At 41.2% G+C, this 20,820-nt stretch overlaps 1 protein-coding gene across 1 annotated transcript in view; it reads right to left on the bottom strand.

Moving 5' to 3' along the window:
- NYAP2 (neuronal tyrosine-phosphorylated phosphoinositide-3-kinase adaptor 2) overlaps positions 1-4,221 on the bottom strand; it is a 64,490-nt gene extending 60,269 nt beyond the window's left edge. Inside the window, exon 1 of the mRNA XM_049614485.1 lies at positions 3,932-4,221. Within this exon, the coding sequence (XP_049470442.1) occupies positions 3,932-4,175 (244 nt within the window). The 5' untranslated portion in view covers positions 4,176-4,221. The remainder of the gene's footprint in view (positions 1-3,931) is intronic.
- Positions 4,222-20,820: the final 16,599 nt, after the last annotated feature.

The following is a 20,820-nucleotide window of genomic DNA, read 5'->3' on the forward strand; positions in this document are numbered from 1 at the left end:
GTAACAAAACAGGTTCATTGGATCACTTGCCCAAAGTCAATGTTTGCCTGTTGGTCCTAGGTATAGTCTCTGCCTGCCCCACGTAGTGTCTCAAATTATGACGCTATGGAGGAACTGAACGAATGTGTACCTGAGCAGCAGGGGGCAAAGAATGTGAGCTTATACATGCTTCTTCTGGATCATACATGAGACACAGCTGGTAGGGCCTCTCCTCCTTTCCAATTAGCTCCCTTGATGTAATCTAATCTATCCCTAAAACCAAGTAGATACCGCACCGAAGCAATAAAAAAAAAAAAAGAGCAATTAAAATATTTATCGCATACTTGTGGCCAGTATTTCTTCTCCACTGTGTATTTTTTTAAAGGTGTTACTATCGTAGAAGACCCTAACATACAGTCACAAATATTTATTTTCAGCGTGATAGAATTACAAGTTTAAAAAAATTAAATTGTACTTTCTCGGTGTGTAATTTTTGTGTGTGCTCATCGTTAAGCTATTTTTTCCCACTCTGAAAAGCTGTTTCGCCACAAAGTCCACTTCTTTTTTACGTTTATCCCCAGGGAAGTCATAATCCCCTACTCAAATAGAAGCCGGTTACCATGGAAATCATTCTAATGCCACTGAATCAATATTTTGATTTTGCTGACATTTAATGTAAAAAGAAAAGACAGACTAAGATTCACAGAAGTCACTTTTCATCTTCGTTGTAACTGTGAGAGCTAGAAAAATTTGTAAAGAAAACATATGCTCTGTAATGAGCTCCAGTTAACTCCCGGTTATAAAGAACTGCGAATTCATAAAAGAACAATCTACATATTTATATGATTTTGGCTTTGTGTGTACACATACTCACGCGTGCTTTCGGACCCGAGATTTTTTTTTTCCCCATCTCTGAACCGAGCCCTGATTCTTTCTTGTTAATGAAGTCAAAACTTGCGAGAGGAGATTCGAATGCATCCAATTTTGCGATTGCCTTTTATGAAGTGTTCTGAAGAGGTGAAATTGGCATTGAGAATCACTCTTCTGGAGAAGCTGACCTTTCCTGCGCTGGATCCTAGTAACCCATCTGGTCCACCGAACATCCACAAAGAAGTGCTACAGCTGAAGATTCCTCAATCCGCCCTTATTACTCCTTTTGAGGAGAGGTGTGGAACTTGGACCTCCAGTTTAAGAAGCTCATGCCGATCAATGCTCATCAAGTCTCCATGCCGATCAAGTCTCATGCTAGATGTAGTTTTCCACATCTAACTTAAATCTTCATGCTGCTGTGACTTAGCTACTCTCTCCTCTTCTACCCTCAGAAAAACACATAATACAGCTACTCTCTTCTGTTTGATACGTAGCTATTTGAAACCCTAGATCTTTAGATGGTGAGGGGATCTGAAAGAGTTAAGAGTGGCTCTACCTCAGGAATTAGGTACCTAAAGCATCTTAAAGGACTGGCAATCGGTTGTACTTTTAAGACAACTGAATCACCACTCAAATGTTTCTTCTGTGGGACAACCATCATGTATTTCTACATGCGTTCGCTTTCAAGACCCAAGGTCACCCTCTCCTGAGCTGGGGGGGGGGGGGCGGTGGCTATGCTGAGGCATGCATTTCACACTGCTTCCAGGGATGTTACCAGCAACATTTCATGGCTTGATCACGCCCTCCTGACTGACTACTTTCTTCCTCTGTTTCATCTTTCCCCTCCCCTTCAGGGGGTTCTTTTTTTTATTCCCTTTGATTCCTCAATATTTCTAGATGAGCCTCAACACTCAGATATTGCCGCTCTAAATCAGTAAACTACTTTTATAAACAATCTAGCATCGTTGACTACGTAGTGTTTTGGCACGAGAGGTGGGAGACGGATGAGTTATGGAAATAAGATCACGGAAAATAAAGAGAAATGAAAGACATTGCATATCAACATCGGAGAAAACCTAAGCACAAGATTTAAAACTTACCAAAGCAGATCTCCAGGGCCCTTCAGCATATTAATTAACAAGTAAATGAAACACCTGACTAGTTTCTATAAGCATCAGTGTGTTACGAGCTGAAGGACATACCGATGCCTTTGGATCAGGAGAAAAAGGGGTCTACTTTCTAATCTCCTCTTAAGGCAGCAGAGGAACAAGGAGGAGAGTTGCACGAACAGACCAACACCAGCGCGTGCAGTCACATGTCAGTGGCATTCATTACAGCAAAACAAGCTGGACCAGCCTAAGCATTTCTCAAGGGGACTGATTAAAGAAAGTACTGTGATGTACACCTCTCTTCTTCGAAATGGTGTTTCTTAAACTGAACGCCATGGAAAATAGTCACAAGAGAATAAGTGAACAATCAAGTACAAAACTGTACGCATCATGGTTTCGACTTCGTAAATCTGCATTCACGTACATGTCATTCACCCAGGTTCTCTCAGACACATGCACATAGTCATGCTTTTGCACATACGTGTAGTAGGAAACACCGAGCCCAAAGGCGGATTTTCCTTGTAGAGTGCGTGGATGAGCTCCACCTCTGGGCATTGATTTGTACTCTTCAGTATGCACTGAAGCTTTTGTTTTTGGCCAAATAGGCACTTGGACACCAATGGGAGGGAAAGGAGAAGAGGGGGACGGAGGGGGTGTGACGTGCCTCACGGACGCCCCATCTCGTGGGCTAAACTTGAGTGTCTGTGGAAGGAGGTAGACCAGAAGGTGAGGGAACGTTCGTGAAGGACTGGGGAGCCCATGTGACAAAAGATACTTTCCCAGTTGAGGAGAGGGCCACCCAGCTTCCACCGGCAGCTGCAAACCACTGCAGAACCTGGTACCCTGGGGGCCGGGGAAGCCTGCTGTAGAGGACGTCAAGGACAAACCAGACAAGAGAAACACTAAGGGGCCCGGCAGAGCCGTGCTCTCAAGCTGGTCGTGGGCGGCCCTGGGAACCTGGAAGCCTTTTCCACAACTACACACAACACTCTGGGTGGGCTTGTATCCCAACACTCTGGATGGGTTTGTATCCACGCGCACTGGAGACTGCTCTGCCTCCTGCCGACTCTCAAGAAAAACTCAGGAAGGCGGAAACTTGCTAAAGATCTGGTGAGATCTATGGTTAACCTGACCTAATTCACACTCACAGACCAGCAAGGAGGCGGAGGGAGATTTGTGCATTTCACAGCCGAGGAAAAACAGAGGCTCAGGTAGACTTTAGAGGTAAAGATCGAAGCAGACACCGAAATATATACACAGCATGTGTGAGTGAGCGTTTCCTACAAACACATGTGCGTGCATAAATTCATATTCACTGGAAGGCAGTGCGTCAAAATGTACAAAATCATTATTTCTTCTTCTTTGTCTTAAGTTATTTGAGCGCGCGAGAGAGGGTGCTCAAGCGGGGAAGGGAAGCAGAGGAAAAAAGAGAATCTTGAGCGGGCCCCATGCGGGCTGCGTCCTGGGATCGGGACCTGAGCCGAAATCAAGAGGCAGAAGCTCAACAGACTGAGCCACCCCAGCGCCTCCAAAATCATTATTTCTAAGAAGGGTTACCATTTGCCCTCTGTGTATTTTTCTGCCTTGCAATGTTCCCCTAATAATCATATCATACTTCTGTAATTATACGAGGAATACTAATCAAAGCAAGAACATACAAACTTTAGGTATCTTCCAGGCAAAACAAGTTCCTAACGATGCGAGGCTTTAGGGGACGACAAAACACACACGCACACCGCCTTCCCTTTGGGATAACATAAATACATCTTGCCGGGTGTCACTTGTCAACACCTTACTAAGTGGCCTCCTGGTCTCCATGCCTCCTTTCTGGGACTTCAGGGACACGGGAGCAGGACTGGGAGACCCGGGGTGGGGGGGAAGGGGGGGGGGGAGGAATGGGCAGGCACATGCTCGTCAGCGTGCTGCCCGGACGCGTCCTGGCCTGTCCCCAGGGGAGTGGGCCCAGGTGTTACCTTCGGGCCGCTCGGCGGCCTTGCCGCTCTTGCCGGGCGCCGTGCTGTTGACCGTCTCGGACGACGTGCTCAGCTTGGTGCTGGGGTCCCGCTTGGGCTTGGGGGGCGGCTGCCTGCGGGAGCCACAGCTGCTGTCGTCCTCGGTGCCCCCGACCGAGTGCAGGGACTGGGACCTCACGGAAAAGCCGCTGGAGCAGGGATGGGGAAGTCTGTCCTGAGGAGCGGGCATCGTCATGAATCCCATGCGGAAATGTTTGCCCGCGTAAGTGCCTTCGTGGCCCCGCCCCACTTCGCCACCTATGCTGTAAAAGAAAGCAGAGCCAAATCCGTGAAGGTGAAGGGAGCCGGGAGGGCAAGGTCACGGACGCGCGCGCGTCTAGCGAGCGGCCGAGCGCACATTGAAACGCTAGACTGCGGAAGACACGTGTCCATTGGCACAAACGTCACACTTCGGCCTGAAGTGTGATGGGAAAGCAGGTATAACGTGTTTATAACCAGAAACCCTGACACTTATTGCGAGCCATCCTAGCACCCCGGCCTCCTGATGTTCTCAAAATAGTATTCTAGAGGAAAAGAAAATGCCGCATAGTGCATTTAAGGGGCAATTGCTTCTCTTGAAGGAAATCTTGGTGGTGGATGAAAAAGCCAACAAGTCCGTGACAGTGACTCACAGACTGTCTTTTGACACATGACTGAGGTCAGATGGACAGCACCCGAGATCTCCGCTTCACCAAAATCATCTCTACTTTGACCTGATTGGCATCGTGGGGAAAACAAAGCAAACAGCAACAAAAGAGGTACCATTACCAAATATGGGATGGAGAGAGAGAGAGAGAGAGAGAGAGAGAGAGAGGAGAAAGGGAGACAGGAAGGGAGCAGGAGGTGAAGGAAGGAAGGAAGGAAAAGAGGGAGGGAGGCAGGGATGGAGAAAAGAATTGCCAACCTCTGTTCGTTCTCCAGAAACCTTCAGTTGTACTAGAAACTTAGTTCTACTGATAAGCTTGCCTCACAGAATAAAATAGGGTAATGATAATTAAAGAGATGCAGTTAAAATATCATGTGATATTGGGATAGTTCTAAATACCTCACTAAGAGAAAAAGGTTTTAAATGTTTATTTTTTTTTTAATTTTTTAAATCTTTATTTATTATTGAGAGACAGAGAGAGACAGAACATGAGCGGGGGAGGGGCAGAGAAAGAGGGAGACACAGCATCCAAAGCAGGCTCCAGGCTCTGAGCTGTCAGCACAGAGCCCGACGCGGGGCTTGAACCCACGAACTGCGAGATCATGACCTGAGAAGTCAGACGCTTCACTGACTGAGCCACCCAGGCACATCATGTTTATTTATTTATTTTTGAGACAGAGAACATGAGCAGGGGAGGGGCAGAAGGAAGGGGAGAGAGAGAATCCCAAGCAGACTCCCTGCTGTCAGCACAGAGCCTGGTCCAGGGCTCGATGTCACCAACCATGAGTTCATGACCTGAGCTGAGTTCATGACCTGAGCCGAAATCAAGAGTCAGAGGCTTAACCAACTGAGCCACTCAGGCACCCCAGAATATGTAAAATTCTTAAATGTAAGGTTCTTAAGTTTTATGTAGGAAAGTTTGAACAGACGTTTTAAAATAGAAGAAATCTCAGTTTTGAAACTCAATGGATCATATAGGAAATGACTCTGGGGCCTTTTTCTATGTTGTTAATGGTGACTCTTTTCTGAAGAAAAAGGACATGTCAATGAGAATTTTTAAAAGAGATTTTTCTAGAGTTTTCCCCATTTATGTTCATTCATCAATAGAAGAAACATTGTTAGAAATATCCCACTGGTTTTCTTTGATATGAATGACAAAAATGTATCTTTCACTATATGAATTTTCGGAGACTGTTTAGTCTACCTTTCCAGACATGTTTATTTAAACTTTTTTTTTAACCTTAATTTTGGCTGGATTGCCTTTATAACAATGAAATTCAAGGTAAGGTTTCATAATTCTCTGTGCCATATCTTTTATAGCATTATATTTGTCACAAATTTGACATTCCAGCAGGAACAATAAGGAATGTTTTTTTTTTCTTTCCCTCTTCAGTTGAGGACTTAGGACAATTATGTGACCACAGTGGATAGAGCCAGAAAGCATCCAACAGAACATGAGACTCTGATTCTGGCATTAATTCCATCGACAACTTGTCACTCAGTCAAAAGTATTTTTTTTTACATTTATTACTTTTTTTCTGAATATTTTGAGTTGACATTCAGACACTGCATATACCATCTTTGTGAAACAAAATAAAGATACCTGGAAACTCAGGGCACTAACCAGAGCAGAGATATCCAGAAACATGAATGAAAGCAAAGGCTTGCCTGGGTGGAGCTTTTCACATCATAGTAGTAAGCATCCTAAGCCTGTGCAGTGTTTCCAAGCATTTTACTCTCTGTGCTTTCTTCAAGCACATCAATCAAAAAAAAAAAAAATAAACAAAGCTTACTCAAATGGCATGGTTTATGAAAAATCATTAAGAATTTAAGACAGACTAAGAGTGGTGGAGGTGGGGGGATGGGTGTGATGGAATAGGAAGGTATATCTTTGATTTGTGATGACGGTGGCCCTCATTTTTGTCACAGGTGTTTGATTTCATGTAACTTTGCCTTCAATCATTTTCCTTATTTCTGTTGTCATATCACTGAACAAAGAGTGCTTTAAGGATTTATTTAGACAGTCATCTCATTCCAAGTAACATAGTCACGTGAGGGGATTTATGCATGTGTTAATGCGAGTAGGCATTTATGAGAAAGTTACTAGGAATAATTGTATCAGTAATTTCTCTGTTACTTTTGACCTAAATCGAGCCTGCGCCTTTTTCCAGCCAGATAATTAGCTCTACTATTTCATTTCAAAATTACATTTTTTTCAGCAGAAAACAATTTCCTTAAACTATGAATGTTTTTGTTCATATATGTCCATGTATGGACACACACACACACACACACACGCACACACACACTTCTTTCAAAGAGAAATTCAATGCATACTTCGAACAATAGTAGGTCTGAGTTGCTGGTTTAATTTGACCAGGCTGCGAATGAAGGATAAAGGAATGGCACTAAAATAATCTGGATACAAAGGCTATTGTCCAACGCAAGGTTAAGGGTAAGAAATAAAGGTTATCGTATATTTAAGTTCAAGAGACCAATAAAGATGATTAGCTTACAGCAAATTGAAAAGTTTGGACCATAGCATACAACTAATTCCTGAATTTATTGAAACATGCATACGTTTAAAAATATGCAGATTCTAGAACCCATACTAAATAAAAACAACTACTGAATCACATCTTTTGAGTCACAACCTCTGTACATGCAGCCAATGAGTCGTGTGTTTTTAAAGACTATATCCAGATGCTTCTGATGTAGCCAATCCAGACCTCTCAGAAACATGAAGAACAACAGTTAGAGGCGTTAATGAGCAGACATCTGTTAGTTAGAAACAGCCAGGGAGACACAAAAATCAGAAAGTGGGACAAAGGAAACTTGCCAGAGACCAGCACAGTATCACAGATTAAAAAAATGTACAATTTATTAGTCATATCTTGTTAGGTTATCCTGCAGTAACAAATAACCTCTGATTCTTAGTGGTTTAAAACAAAAAAGGTTAGTTTCTTGCATGCATTAATTGGGTTGGTTGTGGATGAGCTGTGTAGAGCTCTGCTCTATGGATCTTCTCCATTCTAAGATCTAGCCCCTACTGGGATATGTTCTTGTGGCAGAGAGAAAAAGACTCACTGAACCACGTGGTGTCTCTTAAAGCTTCTGCTCAGACATGACATAAAATTTTTCATTCACATTCCATTGGCTAAAACCAGTCTCATGACCAAGCTTGATGTCAAAGGGGTGGGGATAGATTCTCCTTCAATAGGAAAACACTACAAGTTACATAACAATATGTGGGGATACATAATCATCTGAAGGTAGGAGACCAAATACTGGTACAGCAGCTGTAGTATAGGCCACTGAGATCTCCCTTAAAGAGAGAACTTGCCATGAGAAATGAAGTCATCCAACAACCAATGGCCCAGTGGTTATTATGGGGAATTTGTATTTTCTGTTCCTGTGATTCTGGGCTCTACAGGGTTAGAGATTCTGTTCTCCAAAGGAGGCACACTCTTTCTAGAAGACACAGGAAGGGTTCCATTGAGCAACAAGCCATAACTGCTTCCTGGGTAACTTGAACTCCCTTTGTAGTAGCCAGTAGGCCAGAAGACACGTCTCTATTGTGGAACACGTTTTACACCTCGATCGGCAGGAGGTGGCAGGGCTGCTGCCACATTATGGGGCAGAACGAAAAATGTGTGGAACCCCTTTTGGTATTCCCTTGCCCAATCGTGATTTTGAAATGCAGTCCCATGCAGCAACCCTGGCCCAAGAAGGGTTTGGTTACCAGGGGTTCAGATGTCTCATGGGAAGGACTAGGCTCACCAAGTAAGCCACTGAGCCCAGGAGTAGTGTTAGCTGAGAGTGATAATGAGGTGAATTCAGAATAAATGGTGGAGGGAACAGAAAATGAGTATCACTTGCAGCCCCCGTATGAACTGCAATGGTGAGGGCTATAGTTTATTGCTCTAACTGTTCCTTTGTAAGTCTCCCCTCAGGAAAAGGAAGAGTCCTAAGGAAGAAGTCCTAAGAAGTCCTAAGGAAGCCATGAAACAGCTGTTTTCCAAACCTGTAGGAGAACTTTTGCTGAGGGCAAAGGGTGAATGTGGCTTAGATCTTCTTCAAGAGAAACTTCTCCAAGGACAGCAGCTGTTGGCCACCAGCTTTGTACAAGGTCATCAAATCTGGGGAAGTATTTTAGTCAAGGTCACTCTGTCCCTGGAAAGCTCCTGGCCAAGAGCTGAGTATGATGTGATTTGGGGCCTGGCTGTTTCTACCCCATGTGGGAGTCCTCTCTGGGTGGTCTGGGGGTCTGAGCTCCCCTATTGGCTGGCTGAGAATTTCCCATAGCTACACTGTGGTGGGAGGTTCTTCCCCTCCCACTCCTCCTCCTTTAGCAGATGTTATACTGCATTGTGACCCAGAGGCCAGCCCTGCCTATTCCTGCTCCCTTCCCATCATCCCAGGCATCTTTCTCAATACATCTCTCACACTTCTAGCCTCATCTAGCTTGGTGCCTGCTTTGGAGAGGGCATTAACTGACTTATGTGGGAATACTCATGCAACCAATGAAATTCAGAAACCAAAGAAGAGGGAAGGGAAAGCCTAAAAATGAATGTGAGACCCCAGAAATAATAAATGCTTGTGAAAATAGGGCAATCTCTTGCTTCATTTCAATGGTGGATGGGGAGGTAGGACCATCTCCACTGTAGGAATACTTGGCTGGAAGTGAAAGTAATGTGAGCTAAAGAAAGCAGAGTCTTTTTGCAATAAGACTGTAACACTCAAGATAGATGAAGCCTGACACATCTCATGTTACAAAAATAAAAATAAGTTTCATAATCCTGAATTTAAACAAGTATGCTTTTTCTTACACAGTGAAGACAATGCTGCAAGATCTAGTTGTAGGTTACTTTTTTTCCAATAGAAAACAAAGCAAAGCAAAAGTATTGCTTGAATCAAGGGAGGTCATTTTCCCGGAAGTAATTGATAAAATATTTACAAACTTTTCCCCCAACCAAGTTATTGGCTAATGCATAGGCCTGGACATGTGTGCTCTGGAGCCACTGAGTTGTGGGCTCCCTCCCCAGTGCCATCATTTACAAACCAAACAATAGTAGCTATTGATCCCTAATCCCGTTTCCCTATCTGTTAAATAATAATCCTGTCCTCACGGATCGTTACCAAGTTTACCTGAGATACTGTACATGAAGCTCTTAGGCCAGAGTCTGACTTAAAATATGCACTTAATTATTTTGGCTTTAGAAGTCTTACTTTTAAATCCTGTCCTCCTGAATTTGGTTTGTAGAATCATCATGCACCTGGTAAGACTGTTTTTAAAGAATACCATAAGACACCATGTAGCTTCAAGAAACTGCACGCAAAGTCAAAGCAAAATCTTGCATTCAACTCAAGGTATCAGGATAATCTAGACAAATATAGTCCTCATGTTCTCTTAACTTCCTTCAACAGTTGCTTCTGTTTTTCAAAGCACCTGTTGATTGTGACAGACAAACAAAGGTACAAAACAAGAACTTCAAAACTGCTTTGACAATGCTATTCAACAGAGATTGTTACTTGTCTTGCTGTCTTCTTGAAAATCCATCAGCATTAATGTTTTGTGTCTCCTTCTGAGAACTGTCACCTTTCAGAGATGAAAACACAACCCTAGAAAAGGGTGAGCTAGCAAGGTGAGATGTCAGCTCTCAAAGTGACAGAGGTATTTGCTTCTCTGTGTGATGTTGAAGCCAACATGCCAATATTTCATAGCAGAGCCTTCCTTGAGAACCAATGGAAAAAAACAGTATCGCATTCCATCCATCCATCCGTCTATGTCCTCTTTCAAGCAAACTGAAGGATCACCCAAGAGTTTGTTGCTTGGATTTTTTTTTCCTGGAACCATTCTGTGGAGTTGAGCTCAAAAATTCATGTTTGACACAGATGCATCATCTAGTATTTCTCTACCTTCACAAACTTCTGAACCACCTGGAATTTTTTATGTTGATTCTTCAAGATGTATTTATCTGGTACCAGAAAAGGGGCACATTCAGCCATGAAGTAAATGGGGGGAAACCTGAAAGGAGAATGAAGGCAACTGCTGCAAAGGAGATAATAAAATTTGCCAGTGGGCAAGTTGACTGCCATCATCTGTTAATTACTCAAATCTTTCATGTCAGGCATTGTAGAAGAAAATTAATATTTGGACTTCATTCATTAATATTATGACTTTAAAAGTTTGCATTTGATGTCACTTCCCTTTTGCCTTCTCTTCAGATACACAAGGCTAAATGCCAATAACCCTGTGCTGCTCGCCCTACCAAAGGGACTCCTGCCTCAGAACTTGATCCTTTTCCCCTTCAACATTGGCCTTTTCTGAGTATCATTTCCAGCTAAAGTAATCTATGTGCAAGAAAAGTTGGCCATAAAATAGACCAAGAGGTTAGTGTGTTACACCTTTTTCTATTTTGACAGGTAATGTGCCTCAACCAAATGTCAGACTTTGAAAGGCATCGTTAATTATATTTGCCTCCATTTTTGGCAGATGGAACTCATCTCAAGCCCCTTGGGCCTTTAGGACTACAAGGGACTGTTCGCATTCACTCACCCTGAGCTTTGTGAGGGCAGGTATCTTGTCTTCTTGCTCCTTGCTGTAGTCACTAGCACATCGTAAGTGCTCAAACACATGTTTTATGAAGGAACAATGAACCAAGGAAGTAAGTCCTCTGTGAGGATAGTCAGATCGAGGGCTTAGGGAGCTTGGTAGAGTTTTGTCATCTGTGCTTCCCAGGGAACCATTCTCCCTACTCCTGACGATGGAAAATTCCTGGGTGGGGACCAGTCCTCTTTACTCAGACCCAGCCAATCCACCACCAGATCCCTGTGGCCACGAAGATTGTTGTAGGGACTGACAAATGCCTCAGGTAGGCCCAACCAGAGGAAATCCCGGGCACTGTGTGCAAGCTCAGACGCCCCTCATCCCTCTTGCCACCATGAAGGGAGATTAGTTGGACCAGGTCCGTGGCATTGTAGAAGACCTGGATCGGGTTATGCCCGCAGCTAGGTCAACCCTAAAACCCTTCAGTTATATGGTCCACTAAATTCCGTTGTGTCAAAGGCAATAATAGTTGGATTTGCTGACACATGCTTTGGAAAAAGTCCAAAGTGAACCAGTTACTAAATAAATGCTATTGACTAACTTATGTCAGAAAATGCAGCCGATGCAATCGGGAGCAGGAAATTAATGTATTGTACTTATTTCTTGCTTGTAAATATTCTTCCTACTTAACACTACAAGTGGGAGTAATAAACTATCTTGTATGTTTGTCCCATATGTATATATATATTTTTTTTCAATCACACAGTATACTTTGATGCGGAAACTTGGCTCCAGTAAAATTAAACTGTGTTCATATTTTCTTTCAAATTGTTCATTCACCATCGCCCTTAATGTCTTCTCTGAGTCTCAGTTGCTCATTCGAAGCTGTAAGCTATGCATTTCTTGCCTTAAGCTCTAACATTTATTCTCAGCACTTCATGTCCTCAGTGATACCTAATTTCTACTTTTGTGCCCCTAATATCTTAACTCTCTTAGATTTTTTTTCAGACATTAACTTCTTGTGTCTGGCTATTTATTGACACTTCTTGGATCTTAAGGCCAAGTGTTAAAAATGGTATCTTTACACACTTGTTTTGTCAACTGCTATGGTGAATGGTTATGGAAAAGCAAAACAAAACAGAATAAAACAGAAAAGAAAAGAAAAAAAAAAAAAAACTGCCCCAAAGAGATAACACGCAATTTCCATTAGCTCCAGATGTTATACTTAAAGTTGATATTCTTAAGCATCTAATCTGTTATTTCTCCTTGCTAGAATATTTCAGCACTGCCCCAAATTTGATACTTCAGAAAGAGTATGACATATCTAATCAACCAGTGACTAATTTTCTCATTTTAGGTAGGAGGCACATGTTTTCTGAGCCTCAATTACCTTTATCTTCATAATGATGGAAGTACTTTCCAGGGTTGTTGTAAGAAATTAAAAGAAGATTAAAAATTTCAAAGTCACCTAGCAATGTGGCCAGTACAAATGGAAGTTGGACAAACATTAATTTACCAGGCAACTCCGTATCACTTTTTGTCTCTCGGTACCCAACTATAAAATAAACATCTTAATGATCAGTTTCCAGCCCACAGCACCATAAAGGAATATCAATACAATTTGCTTATTTCCATAAGTGGACTTTGACAGTGATTGACATACGACATACCTCCAAATCCAGAAAAAACAAATTGCTCCAAAGTAAAGAAAAAAGAGCAAAAATAATTCATTTTCTTCTGTCATAATTATTGGTTGAGTACAATATAGAGTTTGGCAAATCTACTGAATACATTTATGGTTATTATGTCAAACTTCATAATATTTAAAATTTTTATGAAAGTTAGGGTTCAGGGCAATCATGGCTAGGGAGTTATGCTTGAAAAAAATGTAACTTTTAAAAAATCTTTTTAATTTGAGAGAGAGAGCACAAGTGGCAGAAGGGCAGAGAGGCAGACACAGAATCTGAAGCAAGCTCCAGGCTCTGAGCGGTCAGCACAAAACCCAACATGGAACTTGAAATCATGAACCCTGAGATCATGACCTGAGCCAAAGTCGGATGCTCAACCAACTGAGCCACCCAGGTGCCCCACAAATGTAACATTTTTAATCACAAAGTACTTATTGTCAATAGTTTGAGGTTGATCATGCTATGATTCACTTGATGCTTATTCATAACAATAAAATCCAAGATATAATAATAAATTCATTATTAATAATTAAAAATAATAAAAGTAAAGGAAGTGTGAGCAGAGAATAGAGATTGTTAACCTTCATCAAAGTTATATGCTTATTAAAGAGTAGGCATAGAACATTTTACAGAGCATCTTTCAGAGACTTATTTTTACTAAGACATGACAACTGCTTTTAAGATTAACATATGTTATTATCTATGGCACTATGGAATTTAAAATTAAAATATTTCCTATGTCTGTACATAAATAAGATTTTCCTGCTTCTTAAAGTGTCATGGCTTGAAGAAAAAAGGGTATAGGGAAAATTCAAATCAAATCATGATATTCAGATTCAACTTAGAACATAGTTTACAGAACTTCACATCGTGGGAGATCTTTTCCAAAAATTCAACCAAAGACGGGGAGGTTCTAGAAAATATATTTTATTTGTGTCTTCAAAACTGACATAAGCTTTGAATGCGGTTTGAGAACATGCCAACTTTTTACAAATGAGTTTAGCTAACCATATGTGGCTCATTTTTTCCAACCTAGAAGTGGAAACTAGAAATACAGAATGTTAACATCTAATGGCCTTGAACCTCCTCAGCAGACAGGGCTAACTTCAGGCCAGTTTAAAGTATAATATGGGTTTGGCTTTCTCAAAGGTACAATTTTTACAGAGGAAGAAACAACTCTATGTTGAGGCATTTAATTCATTTACTCACTATTTATTCAAAAAGTATCCGAGGACTTACTTTCTGGCCGTGACCAAAGCCCAGGGGTCAGTATCCTCAGGGAACCACAGGCTATTGAACCAGCATGATTTCAGCACCATGTGGTTGGATGTGCCCTTAGAGGAAGTACAGAGCAGGTGGAATGGAAGAACGAGTCGTGAGGTCCTGACCATGACCGAGGGGCTGGGAAGTCCCATGGAGGAAGTGGCTTTTCAGCTGATACAGAGCATGAGTAAAACTTAATCAGAAAAGGGAGAGAAGTGGGGAGAAGAGAATTTGTGTGTTGACCATGAGGATCTAGAGAAACCAAAAAATTATAGAGGTATTTGGGCAGAACTTGATCGAACCTGTTTGTTTTGTATTCCCAAAGGCTAGAATGACGCCTGGCTCAAAGAGGTCACCCAATAAATATTTATTAAATGAATGAATGCAGAAATATATGATTGGAAAAGTTTAAGAGTAACTCCTGGGTTTCTTAACCACCCGGATGGATGATAATGTTTTTCTTTTTCTTTTTTTTAACGTTTATTCATTTTTTTTAATTTTTTTTTTTAACATTTATTTATTTTTGAGACAGAGAGAGACAGACCATGAACGGGGGAGGGTCAGAGAGAGAGGGAGACACAGAATCTGAAACGGGCTCCAGGCTCTGAGCAGTCAGCACAGAGCCCGATGTGGGGCTCGAACTCACATACCGCGAGATCGTGACCTGAGCCGAAGTCGGACGCTTAACCGACTGAGTCACCCAGGCGCCCCGACGTTTATTCATTTTTTGAGAGACAGAGAGAGACAGAGCGTGAGTGAGGGAGGAGCAGAGAGACGGGGAGACACAGAATCCAAAGCAGGCTCCAGGCTCAGAACTGAGAGCACAGAGCCCGATGTGGGGCTCGAACTCACAAACCGTGAGATCATGACCTGAGCCGAAGTCGGGTGCTCAACCTACTGAGCCATCCAGGCGCCCAGGATGATAATGTTGTTCAATGACAGTCTGCACTATTTCCCATATAGTCTCCATTTTCTTAATTTATGATAAAGGAGGAAGGAAAAATCTGTGAGTCCTCAAACATTATTAATTCCTGTCCTTGTTAGAAGAGTTAATAATTTGAATTCAAGGATCAACTTAATCCCCTCTTCTCCGTCTCCACTGTCCTGCTTTGGTTTAGATGCTCATCATTTCTGGGCTCAATTAATGCAATGGCTTCTTAGCTGATCTTTTTTTTTTTTTTTTTCCACATTGCTGCCAGATTATCCTTGTAAATGCAGATTTGTTCATGTCACTCCCTAAATTAAAACTCCCTGATGGCTTTTCCATTTCTTCGGACTAAAAATGTGCAATTTCATATAACACTCAAGGTCTTTCAAATATTCAGATCTTATGCTAAGTCTCAACTGCGACATTGTCCCTCCTTGATTTTAAGATTATCCTGATATAACATGTTCCCACCTTCACTTTGTTCCAGATTGTTGACTCCAAGGTAAAGTTCAAGACCAACCACATGTCAAGTGTGGCAATGAGTCTTGAGGAGACAGACAGGTTACATCATGACCCCAGGCAGCAGTCACGCTGCTCTGTCTTCCTGAACTTCTTCCTTTGGCTAAATCATGTTTTAAGATCTAATTCAGATATAGTCGTCTCTTCGAAGGAGGCTCCCATTATCAGCCAGGCTTTATCAAAGTTGAACTCAATTACCTCCCGTCTGGGCTGTCAAGGGGTTCTGTGCTTCTCCATATCAGAGCCCTTCCTTTATGGCACTCTACAGTTGTCATCTGTGAGTGGACCTCCTCTATTGGTCTGTGAGCCCCTTGAGGGACAGACCATCAACTATTTCCAAAAAGAAGAAAGTAGGTAGGGATAATGGAAGGGAGGGAAAGATATGACTCATGAAATATTGTTTGATATTTTCGGGAACCTTCTCTTCTTTGATTTTTTTGGCTTAGGATTCCCCAACCATTATTGGAAGGATAAAAGCTGAAATGACACTATGAGACTCAGGTAAGATTATCCAAGAAGTATTTTCACTGTTAAAACAAAATGGAAGCGGGGCGCCTGGGTGGCTCGGTCAGTTAAGCGTCCGACTTCGGCTCAGGTCATGATCTCACGGTCCGTGAGTTCCAGCCCACGTCGGGCTCTGTGCTGACAGCTCAGAACCTGGAGCCTGTTTCAGATTCTGTGTCTCCCTCTCTCTCTGCCCCCACCCCCCGTTCATGCTCTGTCTCTCTCTGTCTCAAAAATAAATAAACGTTTAAAAAAATTTTTTTAATAAAAAAAAATAAAATGGAGGCTCTTAATAGCTACCTGTCATATTGTTTGTAGATAATTTTTATTTTATTTAACAGATCCATGGGTTAGATTGGATTCTTCTTTAACTTTGTAAAACATATTGATTAACAGCCATAGCATTCTAAATACCCATAGTCAACAGGCCAAGCTCTCTGGCATGTCCACACACGTATGTTCTAGAGACTAAACTGTAACTGTGTGCTTCTGAGAATTAGTTATGTTTGCTGTCAATCCTGCTTATGTCTACTGTGCTTTGGGCCATAGCTATATAGTTTTAAATATTATATAAACCAAAGAATATGAGTGTGAATAATTAGTGAGAATTTCCCTAGGAACTCTGTTGAAAAACTCTGTTGACTGCTTCGAAGATTCTCAATAAAAGGAGACTTAATAAAAAAAAAAAAAAAGAAAAGGTCTACATGGATGACATGAGATTAAGGTAAATCTGTGAAATCTAAAAGGACTCTGAATTGTGCTTGTTTTTCCAAATGTCTTGAAATTCTGGCACTGCTTTTAAGAAACTGAAGCCACATTAAAAAGGGAAAACTAATGAGCACATATTAAGCACGAAGTTTTTATAGAAGCGGAATTGGGGAAAATGTACACAAGCGAATGACTCTGTTGCAAAATTTGGTGAATGATGTGTATTGACAACCTTGAATTTTAGAAAGTTTTGTATGTGCAGGGCACCTGGGCGGCTCAGTTGGTTACGCGTCCGACTTCGGCTCAGGTCATGTTCTCGAGGTTCGTGGGTTCAAGCCCCATGTCAGACTCTGTGGTGACAGCTCAGAGCCTGGAACCTGCTTCAGATTCTGTGTCACCCTCTTTCTCTGCCCCTCCCCCACTGGGACTCTGTCTCTCTGTCTGTCTCTCTCTCTCTCAAAAATAAATAAACATTAAAAAAATGTTTTTAAGTGTTGTATGTGCTTATGTGTTTCTCTTCTTGATATTTCTCTATTTTTTTACTTTTGTTCAATCAAGTCTCAATTATATTAGACCTTCTATATTCATATTCTACAAATAAATCCACTAGCAAAGAACCTGGCGTATAGTAGATAGTAGAGGCACAGTAAGTCTCAAAAAATGTTGGTTTGATTGCTCCGTCCTTCCCCTAATATTATGCAAGACTTAAAGATAATTGATTCAAAGGAAGTTACTTTAGAAATAACCATTCTAAAACATCAAATTTTCCTTGATATATACTATTGCATACAGCCCCCAAAAATCATGCAGAATATTAGTTCACTCGTGGAAAATTATTTAAGCCATTACATTTTTAAGTCACTTTGGAAATGGACCCTGGAAGGAGAGCACATTTTCTTAGCGGTGATAGTGTGCAAAACAAGGTTGTCAGTTCAGGAAAGAGCCAGACAACTCAGGAAAAGTAGCAGATTCCATGCTCTTCAGTACTACTTCAATATATTTTCTCTTCTGAGAAGTGACATATCAGTAGCTGGGAAACTACGGAATTTCCCAGACTAGATCATTACCTATGTCGCTACATTAGAATCTGACATCATCATTGAAAGCAGCTGATAATGTATGCAAAAATAGGAAAATTTATACCTCATTTTGTAGAGCCTATATTATCCAGGATATTGGCATAAAGGGATTGATATAGCCCAAAGTTACTAGACATGCATTTCACAGCCAGAAAAATGAGTTTTCCTTGAATCTGTAAAACTTCCAAGGCCATAGTCACTCATTCATTTACCTTCTAGAAGAGAGATGATAAGATTTGCCAAGCCAAAGGAGAAGACTGTAATAAGAAAGCTTTAATGTCAGTTCTATCTCAAATGTAAGGCATTCACCCCTCGCAAAGATTTGTAGTATGCGCCTCTCTTGAAAATGGCATCTTAAAATTCAATGGAATGATGCTCTAAATTTCTTGAATAAAAGATCTCAAAACCTTTGTGGAAAGTACTATAGATGCAGAGTATTTGAGCACAGTGAAATGCCACTTGCAACATAGTCTGCTCCGTTCCCAGAAAAAGTTTGTAGTTTCAACAGAGTTACGGGGTGACAGAGGAAAATTTCCTTTGGAAAGATCAGGAAACTCTAGACATGCCTGTACAGAACAGTGGTGGAAATGATCTCTCAATGCGTAAAAATACAGAGTTCTTGCATCTTCTGTATCAGGCCAACAATCACCCAATGTCTTTCTAGATAGTATTTTCAGATTATCTGAATTCAACTTAAAGTCACCCTTTTTAAGAGTGAGGGTGGCACTACATTCACCCATGGTGTACACCTCATTGTGACTCTTTCAAAGTTTTAAGACCCCCTGGTTTTGGTAAATCGCAGCCCAGGCCCTCAGCAGAGCACCCGCAGGTCTGTTTCACTGAGAAGAGTTTGCCCCGCAACGGGAGACTCCTTTGTCTTTCTCTCCAACGTTGAAGTTCTCCACATCGTGAACTGTGCCCTTTCTCTGGTGTCTTAACTCAATCTCCCTCAGTAGAATTTTTCAATATAATATGCTAATTCCGTAATCTCAGAGATTTTCCTTTTTGGGTGTTCAGATTCTTCTTTATCCCTTTACAGCTGTTTTCACTCTTCTTGAGCACAACTTCTTTCTGGAATGTCCCGTTGTTGTTGTTGTTATTTGGCTTCCCTGCCATCATCCTTTTTTACTTTTCATCATTTTCATTGCCCCTACTTAGTATCTTCACTGAGTTACTACCCCTCATGCTTCAGTACAAGTCAAGGTCCTGTTTTCCTTATTTCTCCTTTTTCCGACAAAAGAAATAGCATTTTTAAAGACTTGAACGCTCTTTATTTATATGATTTCGAATTTAATATTCCACTGTCTCTTGTAGCCTGAGACATATATTTGCTCTCCCTCTACAATGCTGGATATTTCCAAATGGATATTTCTTTGACACTCAAGGTCAATGTGAGCTCAGCATCATTTCCCTGTTCCTTCTATTGATACTTAGTCCTCTATAGGATCATCAGTCTATCAGTCACAGAGAACTAAACCTTCCAAACAATTTGACACCTAGTTTCTTCTTATATGCGTTCATTCAACTGGTCAACAAATCCTTCCTCTTCTCCTTGGATTTCCTATTTTCCAAACCATCTGCAAGGTTCATATTAACTTTCAGGATTGACCACTAAGTGATACTCTTAATTGGATTCTCTATCTCAGTTTTCCCGAATACTAATCATTAACCTGAAAAAATAGTTATAAAAAAGAAATAGGATCACCTCACTTTGTTTCTCTAGAAATATGCAAAATAGAGTCCATTTCCTCTGTAAGGCAATTCAGGCTTTGCATGATCTGGCCCGACCTCCTTTCCAATTTTCTATCATCCGCTCACATAGTTCTCTCTCCTGGGAGCCTTTCCTTTCCAAACTACATTTCCATTTGAAAAAAGTCATAATAGGGGTGCCTGGGTGGCTCAGTCAGTTAAGCAACTGACTTCGGCTCAGGTCATGCTCTCGCAGTTCGTGAGTTCGAGCCCCGCGTGGGGCTCTGTGCTGACATTCAGAGCCTAGAGCCCATTTTGGATTCTGTGTCTCCCTCTCTCTCTGCCCCTTCCCCGCTCACACTCTGTCTCCCTTTCCTTCAAAAATAAATAAACATTAAAAAAATTATAAGAAAAAAGTCATAATAAATTTCAAGTCCATCAGGGTCTAATCTGAATGTTGTGTCTTCCCTGAATATCATCCTTTCATCAACATGCTCTCTCTCCTTAGCTTGAATTTCTTTGGTATTACTTGTCACTTTCTGCCTTCCATTATAGCCATTATATACAAACATGAGACTCTGGAATTTTTGAGGACAGGGATCAAACTTTGTTCATTCCTTTATATCCTATGGCATGTGGTATGCTTTTTTGAGCATAAAAAAGTAATGGGTTAATATTGAAGGATTTAAATTAAATTCACTCATTAATTAAAAGAAAAATGTTGTTAATTATATTCATGCATTATTTACAGGTGTATTAAAGTGTTACAACTATCTAGAAACTTTGCTTCACTAAAATAAGTCTGGCAGACCAATTTTTTTTTTTTTAGTGGAAGTTTGGTTTGGAAAGAAGTGAGTAGATAAAGTGAAACAGAGAGAATAAGAACATTATGTTGTCCAGAAATTCCCAACTCCTAAAGAGAACTGAACTCAAGATCCACAACTGAATAGTCAAACCACTTTTTTTTTCCAGGAAGTACCTACGAAGTGGGGAAAAAAATTTTATAAGCTATGTATCTGCAGAGAAGGGCACTATAGATTACACACGCATTCACACACACACACACACACACACACACGCACACACACACACACTGACATACTCGGATACACACACACATAGTGCACACACATGCTTTTGCCAATCTTTTTTGGAAATTTTGTTTTTGGCTCTGCTCTTAAATCATCATGCGACCACTAGGGAATTCATTTCCAAATAGAGTCAGTCACTTTTCAAACGGGGTAGTAATACCTTAACCCAACAATCCCTCAGTATA

Source organism: Panthera uncia (genome assembly GCF_023721935.1).
Source record: "Panthera uncia isolate 11264 chromosome C1 unlocalized genomic scaffold, Puncia_PCG_1.0 HiC_scaffold_3, whole genome shotgun sequence".
NCBI classification, from domain to species: Eukaryota; Metazoa; Chordata; class Mammalia; order Carnivora; family Felidae; genus Panthera; species Panthera uncia.